The sequence below is a fragment of the Pochonia chlamydosporia genome (genome assembly GCF_001653235.2).
Source record: "Pochonia chlamydosporia 170 chromosome Unknown PCv3seq00016, whole genome shotgun sequence".
Classification (NCBI taxonomy): Eukaryota; Fungi; Ascomycota; class Sordariomycetes; order Hypocreales; family Clavicipitaceae; genus Pochonia; species Pochonia chlamydosporia.
This window is the reverse complement of record NW_019154051.1, coordinates 99,674-112,271: the sequence shown is the minus strand read 5'-3', so window position 1 is coordinate 112,271 and position 12,598 is coordinate 99,674. Positions and strand designations below refer to the sequence as shown.

General features: G+C 52.4%; 1 protein-coding gene across 1 annotated transcript; it reads left to right on the top strand.

The window, feature by feature from the left end:
- Positions 1–3,691: 3,691 nt before the first annotated feature.
- On the top strand, positions 3,692–6,526 carry VFPPC_11563 (reverse transcriptase; the record flags this gene model as incomplete). The annotated part of the gene is made up of 1 exon (XM_018289705.1): positions 3,692–6,526. One exon carries the CDS (start codon positions 3,692–3,694, stop codon positions 6,524–6,526), a length of 2,835 nt encoding a protein of 944 aa, XP_018136598.1.
- Positions 6,527–12,598: the final 6,072 nt, after the last annotated feature.

Sequence of the window (12,598 nt, the reverse complement as noted above, 5' to 3'; positions counted from 1 at the left end):
CAGAAGCAGCAAAATTTTTAGAAAGAGGAGGCGCACGTTCGTAAAAAGCGGATTTGATGTCCATAGAGGCCACCGAGCCCATGTGTATATTTTGCTTAGGTGCAACGGTCAGATGTACGATTTTAAATCAACTGACAAAGGCTGACCTTCTGTCTTCGAAGGACGTGGTCGGACATAAACCCCAGAATGCGGGAAACCTCCATTGAGGCAGGTGAGATTGGTCACAGGGGAACAGCTTCCCACTACCCCTTCAGGTAACAGCTGCAGAGATGGCGCGTCTAGCAAGTGTGGCATCGACATCAGCATCAGACAGCGACGCAAAAGAATAGCATCGAGCGGGAGCAATTAAGTCTTTTGTATATGTAGAATATTGTGTAGTCGTCTCAAAAATAGCAGAAGGTAGAGAACTGCAGTCTTTTGCACTTGCCAATTGTGTTACATCTAATGGTTCCACAAGTGCACATGTATGAGGAGATTAATAGAAGGACCCTCGGGCGGCAATTATTCGACGCCTGGTTTGTCAGTACTCTGCTTTCCGGGTGATTGTGTAACATCCTGGGACTCTGTTTTTTTTTTTTCGGTCTTTAATCCCTCACCATGGGAGCTGAGAACTGACCATCGGCAGAAGCGTTGTGTCGGATTTGTAGAGGATGCTTGCCGACGCCACAAATTTTGGGATTCAATGCATCAAGTATCAGTATTTCTGCGACGGACACTTGCCGAAGTTGATGATCCGTGACGCGGCTTATGTATACCGGTCGGAGGGAATTCGAGACATGATGCAGCATAGCCCCCGGAGGCTGTGTCTCTGTATTCCGGCCATCAATTGAGCAATCGGATTCAAGCAAATCCCCTAGCAAATTTACCGTCGCAGTGACAATGGCTTGCCGTGGTGCTGGCCCAGGAGGCGACATCCAGTATAGTTTGTGCCCTTGACCCGATTTGAGTGTGGCGAAGCAGTCTCGCTGGGAACCCAGTTCCTCATCATTTAAATGGTGATTTGCCAAGCTCCATCCTCGTGGCAGAGAGCAGCAGGACAGAATGATTCTCACAGGTGTCAATTGCCGATTGCTGCAGTTATTATACAGATCCAATTCATGTCTCCTCCAAAGATGATCAAGATATGCCGCCAGTCCAGAGACACTGGCTTCCCGGAGCCTTTTAATGAAGGTAGGTCCAGGTTCGGCACCTCTGCGTTTTGCTATTGGATCACTTAACGACGGTCACCAGGCCGCAACACCACCCTCCCGCATCCCGACGCCGACTTGTCACCCGGCGCAAGTATCTCCCACGACGACATCGCTATTGATCGATCACTGAAGCGACACAGATCGTCGTTTATAAGCAAGTGCAAGACGACACTCAGCCACGGCATGTCCATCCTGCAGATGGAAGCACGCGAAGATACCGATTCCCTATTGCCTATGAATAAGGACACAGCCAGCAACAAGCCCCCGAAACTCGCCAGCTCCTCGACAGCGGGCGCGCAGTATTACGAGGATGATTGCGATCGCGTGAGGTCAGAGAGAGGTATTGACGAGCCGCCACCAACATCACCCAAATTGTCGTAGAGCAAGAGGGATGAGCCGTATATTTGGAGAATGAGAGCCCGTTTCGCCAGAATGAAATTGAAAACTGTTTCCTGGATATAGTGTGGTTACTCTGCCGTTGGGTACTCAGTTTGGTGAGCAGTGCGTTCCTGCATCTCTTGGACCGGGCGTCTGAGTAAGTATTGGCACAAGCTCAAACTATGAACGGGCAGAAAAGATGTTTTGCTCAACTGCTTAAGTAGGAAATTCAACGGCTAGAGAAAGGTTAAACCTAAACAGCTATGTCCTTATCTAATGCGCAGCAGATTTACGAGATCTGGCAGGATACGACCCAACTCAAGCTGATCGTAGATGATCCATACTGTACGCACTGCGTAAATATTCATGTGAACATTCTTCACCTAGGCATGCAAGGTGCGTGCAATTAGTATATGGGCGATTGTATGGAACAGTTTCCGACTCTGCTCGCTGGTCTATAATGTTTTAGGCTGGAAGGCACCGTTTAGGATAAGTTCGACGGCGAAAGGGGAACCAGTAAGCCGAGGTGATAAAGCCCATGATTTTGGTCATACAGTAATTCGAAGATAGAAACATATTAATTCGTCGCAGGTCCTCTCCGCAGCCTACTACTTTACAGAAGATGTTGTAGCCGTAAATGCCGGAACAGGCTGTCCTTTTCGCGAAGCTCTCGCTGTTCGATATAAAATGTCCCCTAGATTCCAACGGGTGCCGCCGAAGCTCTCGGCGAGGAAAACAACGTCACGATCGCCAAGATTTCATGGCTCAGCAAGAGAGACTCCGGTAAGGCCTACGGGTCCATGGTGATCTACGTGACCAAGGGAACCGATGCGAAACGGCTACTCGACGGCATGTATTTCGACCTGGCTGGCGAGACGGCCTACACCAACGTGTTTGAGCCGCGAGTCGGACCGGTGCAGTGTTACAACTGCCAGGAGCTGGGCCACAAGGCCTTTTCCTGCAAGAAGCCAAGGGCATGTGGACGGTGTGCGCAGCCGGGGCACGGTCACGGACAGTGCCGGGCCGTAGAACCCAAGTGCGTCCTGTGCACCGGACCGCATGAGTCGTCCAGTCCAAACTGTCGAGTACGCAACCCGCCAAGTAATGCATAGGGACCTACGCATCTTCCAGTTGAACGTGCGCAAGCGGGACACGGTGCAGCTCGGGGTGATGAATGATGCGGAATTGAGTGACTATGCAGTCCTCTCACTGACAGAGCCATACGCGCGGCTGGTCGACGGCGCGGTGGTGACGGCCCCAACGAGCCACAGCAACTGGACGAAGATGGTGCCGAGCATCGCCAATCCGATGGGATGGCCGATCCGGAGCATGCTCTGGGTGCGGCGAGACTTGGAGGCAGAGCAAGTAGCGATATCGTCTCCCGATCTGACTGCAGCCGTTCTCCGTCTCCAGGACAGGCAAGTCCTAGTGATATCGGTCTATGTGCAGTGCAATGACGTATCGGCCTTGCTGGCGGCGGTCCGAGAGGTGGGTAACCTGATCTCGCGATTTCGCAGTGACACAGGCGAGCGAACGGATGTGGTGGTGGCGGGAGACTTTAACCGCCATGATGTGCTATGGGGAGGCGATGGCACGATAATGAGACGACAAGGAGAAGGCCAGCCGATCATCGACCTCATGAACGATCATGGCCTCCAGAGCCTCCTACCGCGCGGTACCAAGACGTGGCAGGGGCCAAAACCTGGACTCGAGAGCACGATTGACCTGGTGCTAGTTACGGAGGAATTGGCGGAGGAGAGGATCAAGTGCGCCATACATCCGACCGAGTACGGTTCAGACCACCGGCCAATCCAGATAATATTTGACATTGATGTGCCCTGCCGAGAGGCTGAGCCGCGGTTCCTGTTCAAGAATGCGCCCTGGAAGGCAATCCGCGACAGGATTTCGAGAGAGCTGAAGTTGGTGTGCTGGAGGGCATGGGATTTACAAGGTCAAACCGACCGGTTCATGCGGATTGTGGTCGCGGCAATACAAGAGCTGACACCGCTGGCGCGGCCAAGCCCATATGGGAAGCGGAGTTGGCTATAAACCGCTATACACTAAGACTAGGTACGGATTCGTATTTTTGGTCTAGTGGTAAATTCAACTAGCGGTGGTGGACCATGGACTTGACCCGGCTCCGGCAGATCTACACTTTTTGGAGAAACCAGGCCAGGGCCCGGAGAAGAGCGGGGCCGCTAGCGCCGGACCTGGAGAGGAAAGCGAGTGAGGCGGCCAAGGAATACCATCACGCTGTGCGAAAGCAAAAACGGCGGCATTGGGAAGAGTTCCTGGCCGAAGATGGCAACATCTGGAGAGCATCCAAGTACCTGGGGCGGAGATCTGCGAACTTGGAGGAAAAGGTACCGCCGCTAAAGAAGGAGGACGGAATGACGACGACGGGCCGGCTGGAGCAGGCAGAGGAGCTGCTCCGCACCTTCTTCCCGCCGCTGCCGATTCAAATCGAGGATGAGCTTGAGGGGCCGCCACGAGCGCCGCTGGCGTGGCCAGAGCTGACCATGGAAGAGGTGGAGAGGAAGGTGATGGCTGCCAAGCCATGGAAGGCGCCCGGGGACGATGGCCTGCCGGCAACGGTGTGGAAAGAGCTGTGGCCGGTGGTCAAGGAACGGGTACTGCATCTGTTTCGATTATCACTCGGGAGCGGCGAGCTGCCTCGGCAGTGGAGAAGCGCGAGAATCATCCCGCTGAAGAAACCTGACAAGGACGACTACACGGCGGCGAGAGCCTGGCGACCGATCTCCTTGCTCTCAACGCTGGGCAAGGTGTTAGAGGCGGTGGTGGCGGAGCGAATATCGTATATGGTCGAGACGCATGGCTTGCTACCGGCCAACCATTTTGGCGCGAGGAAGCGACGTTCGGCCGAGCAAGCGCTTATTCTCCTGCAGGAAAACATATACAGAGCATGGAGGATGGGCAAGGTGCTCAGCCTGGTGAGCTTTGATGTCAAGGGAGCATACAACGGCGTGTTCAGGGAGAGACTGCTGCAGAGGCTGGCGGCACGAGGTCTGCCTGGGCAGCTGGTTCGGTGGGTGGATGCGTTCTGCTCCGGTAGGACGGCCAGCATCGACGTCAATGGATACCACTCCCCCCAGAAACCTCTCCCACAGGCGGGCCTGCCGCAGGGGTCTCCGCTGTCACCAATCCTCTTCCTCTTCTTCAACGCGGATCTTGTGCAGACGAGCATCAGCACGACGGAGGGGGCAATCGCCTTCGTGGACGACTACTCGGCCTGGGTGACAGGGAAGACAGCGGAGGCGAACCGGGACGGGATCCAGGCCATCATCGACCGAGCCGTGGCCTGGGCGAGGCGGAGCGGTGCGACTTTTGAGGGCAGCAAGACAGCCGTTATCCATTTCACGAGAACGGCTAGACGTGGCAGCCAGAACAACTTCGTGGTCAATGGACAGACTATACAACCGAAGGACACCGCCAAGGTGCTGGGAGTGGTGCTGGATGCAGAGCTCAGATACAAAGAGCACATTGCCGAGGCTGCTGCCAAGGGCCTGTCTGTCGCGATGCAGCTTAAGAGACTCCGTGGATTGTCCCCGCGCGTGGCCAGACAGCTGTTCGCGGCTGCAGTGGCGCCGGCCATGGATTATGCCTCCAATGTGTGGACACACGCTTGCGGTGAGAAGGAGACGATCTGGTTGAGCCAGGCACAAGCAGTCGGTGCGCAGGCCGTGACAGGGGCATTTCGAAGCGTCGCCGCGGCCATCGCAGAGGCAGAGGCGAGCATTGAGCCAGTGCTTCAACGACATGCCAGGGCTGCCGCCAAGACGTGGACCAGCCTACGCACCCTACCGAGCGAACACCCGCTGGCGAGACTAAGCATAAGGATATGTCAACGGTTTACGTCGCCGATGCAGAAGATGGCCCGGCGGTACAGGGACGGAGCAGGAGAGTGGCTGGAAGTGATCCAAGAGTTTGCCATGGCACCTTGGGAGGGCCGGATCCGCGTCGTGTGTGATGTGGACCGAGACGAAGCAGCAGAGGCTGCAAGAACGGCCCGAGGCGTGGTTATCTCGACGAGCTCTTCGGAGAGGGGAGGAATGGTTGGTATGGGGGGTTACGTGGAGTATGTGACGGCAAAGGGCAAGAGGGATGTGTTGGTCCGGTTCTCGGTCACGCTGGGGCCGCGTGAGGATGTGAACCCGTACATGGCCGAGCTGGAGGCAATGGCATGGGCATTTCGATACGTGCCGGTGAAGCTGCCGCACAGGAACGTGGTCATCGTCAGCAGCAATAGGGCAGCCGTTCAAGTGGTAGGACAACCTCGACAGCAATCCGGACAACGGGCAGTCCAAGAGGTGTACAGGCAGGCGAGGCTGCCGCATCTGCGAGATGTGCCGGTGTCAGTGCTGTGGGTGCCGGCAGGGCATGAGGGCTTCCGGCCGGGTGCGGCGGCCAAGACAGCGGCCCGCGAGGCTACGAAGGACGGGTGCGTCCGGGAAAAAGCAAGATATCAAGCACGATCTACGAGAACCAGACTGCTGCTCGGCCAACAGCAACAGCAGCGGCAAAGGATACCCATCGGTGTAGGCCGGCATTCGCAACGGATCGACACAGCACTTCCGGGCAAGCACACGCGGACCATTTATGACGCTTTGAGTGCCAAGGAGTCAAGAATACTGGTACAATTGCGAACAGGAAAGTGCAGGCTCAACAGGTACCTGCACAGCATCAGGGCTACAGGTTCGGACCAATGCAGCTGCGGCCAAGCCGCAGAGACAGTCGAGCATTTCCTGTTTCGGTGCAGACGTTGGAACTCGGAGAGGGAAGACATGATACGGTACGAGCGGACCAAGGTTGGAAACTTGTCTTTCTTCCTGGGAGGCAAGTCTGGATCGGATGGCGAGGGGTGGAAGCCAGACATGGCGGCAGTCCGAACAACGATCAAGTTTGCAATGGCAACAGGAAGGCTGGATGCGGACATTTGAACAGGTAAACCTGCGATGAGTTAGACAAGTGGACTGGAATCAGCGCGTAATATCCTAGTCGTGCAGCCTTGCACTGACCGACCGAGCTCCAGCTGCCGACGATGGGATGCTGGGCACTCGGGGGGAATGACCTCAGGGCAGGACAGTCAGTTGGCGAAATGAGGCTGCAGGTGCTTAGGAAGGAAACCATTGTCGGGCTCTAGGTGTTTAGCTTACAGGGTAGAATGAGCAAGTAGCGCATCGTTATGGCCCTCTAGGGATCATCCCTCCGGGCGTAAATAAATTACATTACATTGCCCTTTGTAATACTCGCCCGCATCAAAAGACGGCCGACCACCAAGACGATCCTCCATACCACCCCCTTCGCTCGGGGTGGACCAATTCATCTGATCTAAAGTACAACACGATTGCAGTAAGTTTGTATGACGCATATCGTCGCCATTGGCACAGAGAGCGTACGCAGTTGACGGACCCAACGCCGTGGCTTGCTGAGCACCCAACTTCTGAGCCATACCTTGTTGCAGGAGTCGCTCTTGTCGTTGCAACTGGTATTCAACCTTCTTCTCATCTAGTAGCGGCCTAATGCAGATGCGTCCGGTTTCAGAGCGTAAATGACGGCCAAGGGCATCAGCACGAGCAAATCGTCTGCCACAGCCCCATTGACCGCCAGCGCCGAGATTCCCTTCACAAACGTATCTCTTCTGACCAGAATGTAGACTCTCGTGCCTCTTTTGGTCATTCTGACGAGTGAATGCTTTCCCACAGACGGTACATACAAATGGCCGATCATCTGTGTGAGTTCTCATGTGAGATTTCAAGTTATACGCGCGCGTAAACCTCTTGGCACACAGTGCACATTGGAATGTGGCAGAATGTTTCTGTACTCGTTTTGTAGGGTATGTTTCCTGGCCGGTGTTATATTCGCGGTCTGCTAGACCCATCGCAATCAAATTGTTCAGAACAGTAGACTGCCGTTTACGAAATGGCGACGACATAACCAGTCTGTTAAGGGGTGACACAGAGCTGGAGGATTTGGTATTTGGGGAAAAGTCAGGAGTTGGTGATAACTTAGGTGAGCTTTGGGAACATCCAACAGCCACATCTCCGGGACAGAACAGATAAGTAACAGACCAGGGGTATGAATTGTGCCGACCTAAAGTAGATTGTATAATTAGTTCTGGTCATGGCTCACTAGAAAACGTTAATCTTGATCATACCTTTTTCTGGAGGTGTCAACCAATCTTGGTCAATGTGAGTCTTGGCTGGCTCATCTTGGCCATTGCTCGATGTAAAATCGCCATCGATAGCGGAAGTGACATTGTATGTAATGTCGGTTCGTTCTTGCGAAGTCAAGGTAAGAAGAGGCTTGTTGCTAGGCTGCATGTCGGGGGGTTCTATGCCACCACTAGGGCCACCGCTTGGACGAGCCAACCCAAAAGCTGGTTGATACATGCCCGGAACCTGTTGAAGAATATGTGAAGGGCTAATGGGCGGGCTATTGGAAGGGATTCTCATGTGTTAATTGGCGTCACTGATGTTGAAGTACTCAATGTTCAAGACGTCTTGATATAAGCTGCCGTCAGAAGCTCTTCGTAAAGGCGAATGGGCAAAGTGATCGTGAAAAGAGGCCGGGCCGACAAAGATCGGAGAGCGCAGACATATGATAGGGTTAATTATGAAAGGGACTGCAACGGCGACCTTGGAATTGAGGCTGGGCCTAATCGACAATCTTATACTGGCGTAATGCACGAACAGGGCCAAGAAACGCGTCCCTTGAGCGATTATTCTGTGGAGATGAAACTGATGATGCTGGTTGAACGTAGCTGACTGTGGAGCAAAGCCCAGCTGTCTGGTTGTTGGAGGTTCAGGGGTGTCGGATTGTGATGGGACATCATGGAGGAAAATCGTTTGGGCTCAGGATTGACCGTCCAAACCGGGCGTCGAACTGGCACCCTGGTTGCCCAAAGACACGACGGTGAGCCCCGTCATTGAGGTGTGTGGCAGGCACTCGGCCGTAGCAGTATGGAGAGTCAGAGACGCTTGTCTAGTGGAAATTTTCTGAGACGGAAACTCAATAGGGTTGAGGAGGTCGGGATTCAACCTGAAAATCAGAAGCAGGATCTGAAGCAGAGTACGACAGCCCCTATCCTGCACCGAGCACTGGGCTTAAATATTTTGAAGTAGACCGCGTGGCAGAAGAGCAACTTGTGTGGGTGGAGACAACAAAACAAGGTTATTTCGGGTTTGATATCGTGCTTTAATCCAACTCCGGTAAGTCAATGTAGAATACTCCTTCCTGCAGACCACGCCGCATCCGACTGATAAGACATACATATGCATAATTGCAACCATGATTTCATCCTATGTTAGCCAGTTTCGAGATCCTCAAGCACCATTGACGAATGGAGCCCATCCAGCAGAGCGACTTTGTCATCGGTTCTAATATCAGGCTGAGCCTGAAATACAAATCCAAAATAGCCAGGTTTTGTTACAAGCATACATGTCCTCAGTTTTGGAGATTATCCTCTGCAAGGCATCAGGTCGCAGATGCGTTTCTCAACGAGTAGGTATGTGACAATAAAGTTTCGCTTGTTCAGCCGAAGGCTGTATTACATTAGTTCTTTAAGTTTTCCCCCAAATAATGGACAGTCTTTAATGGGACGCACCCAAATCTCTATTCGGACGCACCCCCCCACATTCAGCCACAGCAGTCTCCGATAATGGCCCGGTCAAATTTGCTGCAGGTGATGTCCCCAGTATTTCCACCGTACCAGCAACTACTTACAGTGCATGAGCAGCACTGTATTATGCTTACCCAGGCAAGCCAGGTTGACTTCCTACCTTAATCCGTTGCAACTACAATGCTATCGCAAACCTTTTCCTTTTCCTCCCACTTTTTCTGTCCCTTCGCAAGCAAAATCTCCGTTATTTTATGGTCCTCCCCCACACCTGGAGAATGATGCTGTTTAGCTGCATTGGCCTTGCGGACCTCGCCCTATGTTCCTTTGCCTGTTGACGAGTATGTCGAGTTGTGACTCTAGCAGAAACCTTGCGCCGTTTTCGCAAAGGCTGTTGTTGGTCTGGTAGGTCAGCTGCGTCGTCCTCGTCAAGAGTTGATCCTAGTTCGAATTGAGAGTAGTTCCGTCGCGCTGACCTGTTAATGCCACTTCGTGTTGACTCTCGAGGAAAGCCTGGAGGAGGCGCCATAGCCAACATTAAAAGAATCTTATCGACTACTTGTAAAGCTATTGTATTCAATACACGGCGAATTCACATATTTCCATTCTATTAACAGGGTTTTGTGGCTATTTGCAGATTGGCGCTTCTGTTCAAGTCAAGATCTAGGACTTCTGCATGTCTCGAAGTCCTAGCATCTAGACCGCAGTCCTGCAAGAACTACTGGGACGTTTGCTACCCACTGATAACTGACGATCCGTGGTTCAGAAGTCGAAGAGGAATTTCTATCACCTCAGCAGTGGTTAGTTGGTTGGTTTTGAGAATCGCGACAATCACAACCAACACTGAACAGTTTTGACGTCGATGGCTTGGGTCCGCGAAGTCGGAGGCCATGTGGCTGAAGCTACCTCAGGTGTGGCTAAATGTGGGGGGGTGCGTCCAAATTGAGATTTGGGTGCGTCCCATGCCTTGAGGAACGAAAGGACTATGCACCGCCCCTGAAAGCTCCCGCTTCTGATTGGTTCGAGTTTTCACCCTTGTGATTGGTTGTTTTCGCCACCTCAACCTTTCGTTCCTCAAGGCTCTTTGCGCAACCCCCCCTGGGGTTGCCTCTCCTGTTAAAGACTGTGCCTTGAGGAACGAAAGGACTATGCACCGCCCCTGAAAGCTCCCGCTTCTGATTGGTTCGAGTTTTCACCCTTGTGATTGGTTGTTTTCGCCACCTCAACCTTTCGTTCCTCAAGGCTCTTTGCGCAACCCCCCCTGGGGTTGCCTCTCCTGTATATGTATCAAATAATGAGGGCTTGGTGCGGACAGGGATGCGCAAAAGTTTCCTCAGACCTGATTGGTCCAAATTTTGTATGGCCCAATGCAGACCGAGGCGCAACTGGATGAAGCTTCGTCATTTTGTTTGACGACAATTTCACCCAACCTATCGGCGGTGATGTGAATTATGAGCTGAGCTTCCAGTTCTCGCCCTGAGCAACTTATTGCACTTGTGCACGCTCTCGTTGGCTTTGACTGCCATCTGGGCAGGTAATAACCACTTACTGGTGATCCTCTACTATTGTTGGATTTCCAGTTGGGAGTGGTTACATCTGCAACTACAGCCATCTCACTTATACGTCACTCTACTTGCGGGACCGATTGAGGCTAATGAGTCAACGCATGAGATTTTGATCTCCTTAAGGGCGGCTTTGCAACCATGGTCCGTGCCTCTACAGCGATCCAATCAGAATGGTCCAAGGACGCCCATTAAAGTACAGTAACCTGTTTTTGGCGCACAAATTAGCAGGTACCATCATCCTTATGACCGACGCGTCGCTAACGAAATACTGTACTGCCAAGCAAATAAGCGAACCGTGCACGGACCATGGGTGCAAAGCCGCCCTTAAGGAGATAGCTTGAGTAAGAGCTTCCTTTGGACATGTTCTAAAAGAGACAAAACTACAACGATTTCCTTTGTATGGAGCTCTTGCTCCTCAGATAATTGGCACTTTCGGTGCCGTCATACTTGATCTCATGTGACCCACAGTTGTGTGACACGTAATGATCGTATTGCGCCTAAACGCCAAGTCTTCCAGCCCCGCCCTTTCATGACCTTCGGCACCTTTCCGGGCCGTGCATAATTAGCCTGCAGGGTAAATTAGCACGTTACATACAGCCCTATGGGAAGGGCTGACGCATCCTCCGATTGAAATTGGGTTGATCTGCAGGGGTGCGGGGAACGCGAGGATTGGGAGTTCTTCTGGGGAACTCTCGAGTCAGTAGTTATCTGAGCTGAGGTTCTTCTTTCATCTGTTGCTCAGATTCCGACGGGTGCGCCGGACCATGGTGTGGTGTAAATTAAGGCAATTGATAGGGACGCCGCACTTTTAGCGCTCCTCATTGGCCCCAGACTCAACTAGTCAATCAACCAGCCCTCACAAGGCGGTGGAGCAACTGGTTCATGACAGTTGACGGTTGTAGACTTCCTCCCAAGGTGTCACGACTTAGCTCTCGCATGTTTTCACCAAAATCTAGTGCGTTCGGGCAATTTCAGCTCATTCTTATTTCCACTGCGCTACAGCTTGACTACAATGCACTGTTCCTCCCTCCCCGCCGAGTATAGGGCATCTTGTTCCTCAGCTTTTCTTTCGCCTCTTCCCTTGCTCCTTGGAGTCTCATTGCCTGCAGTCTCCGCAACGACCTGCTCCGTGGTGTCATGGCACAGTTCGTGTAGGTAAGTCAGAGTTCCGCAGACTAGTAAATTAAGAGATCTGGAAAGGGGAGATGGAATCTGTCAGTGATGGATAGAAACATATACGTTTCAGATACAGTTTCATATGATATGAAACTGTGCTCTGTATCGTTTCACTGAAACGCCTTGTGGTTTCAGTTTCAGAGTTTCAGTAAGTTTCAGTAAGTTTCAGTATATGGTATAAATATCGCCAAAACTCCAATTTAAATGTCACTGTTCAATTCTCTGGTTTAGCATCTCCATATCTGGCTTTGAAATGCCGCCAAACTTGGTTTAGAAAGCTCTTTTTATGCTGAACTTAACTCAGACTCGGAACTGTTGAAATGTCTGCCCCACTTGGTAAATCCGACGATGCGATACCTGACCTCGACAAACCGCGCAATTGCGTATCTGGTTTACTAGATCAAAGTTCTGAGGTTCAAGACATGAGTCACTATACCCCACGCTATTACATACATCTATATGATGAAAAACCTGATGATTCTTTCTCAGAAATTAACCCCCCGGCAATCTGTGGTAAGTAAGGCCAATATTCTGCGGCGAAAGTACTCGTGACGCCTCGGATTGGCGGGGTGGGCAACCGTTCTGCAGCGAAAATAGCCCCTGGCGCTTAGGGCATTGTTCTGCAGCGAAAGTAGTCAATGGTGCTTTGGATT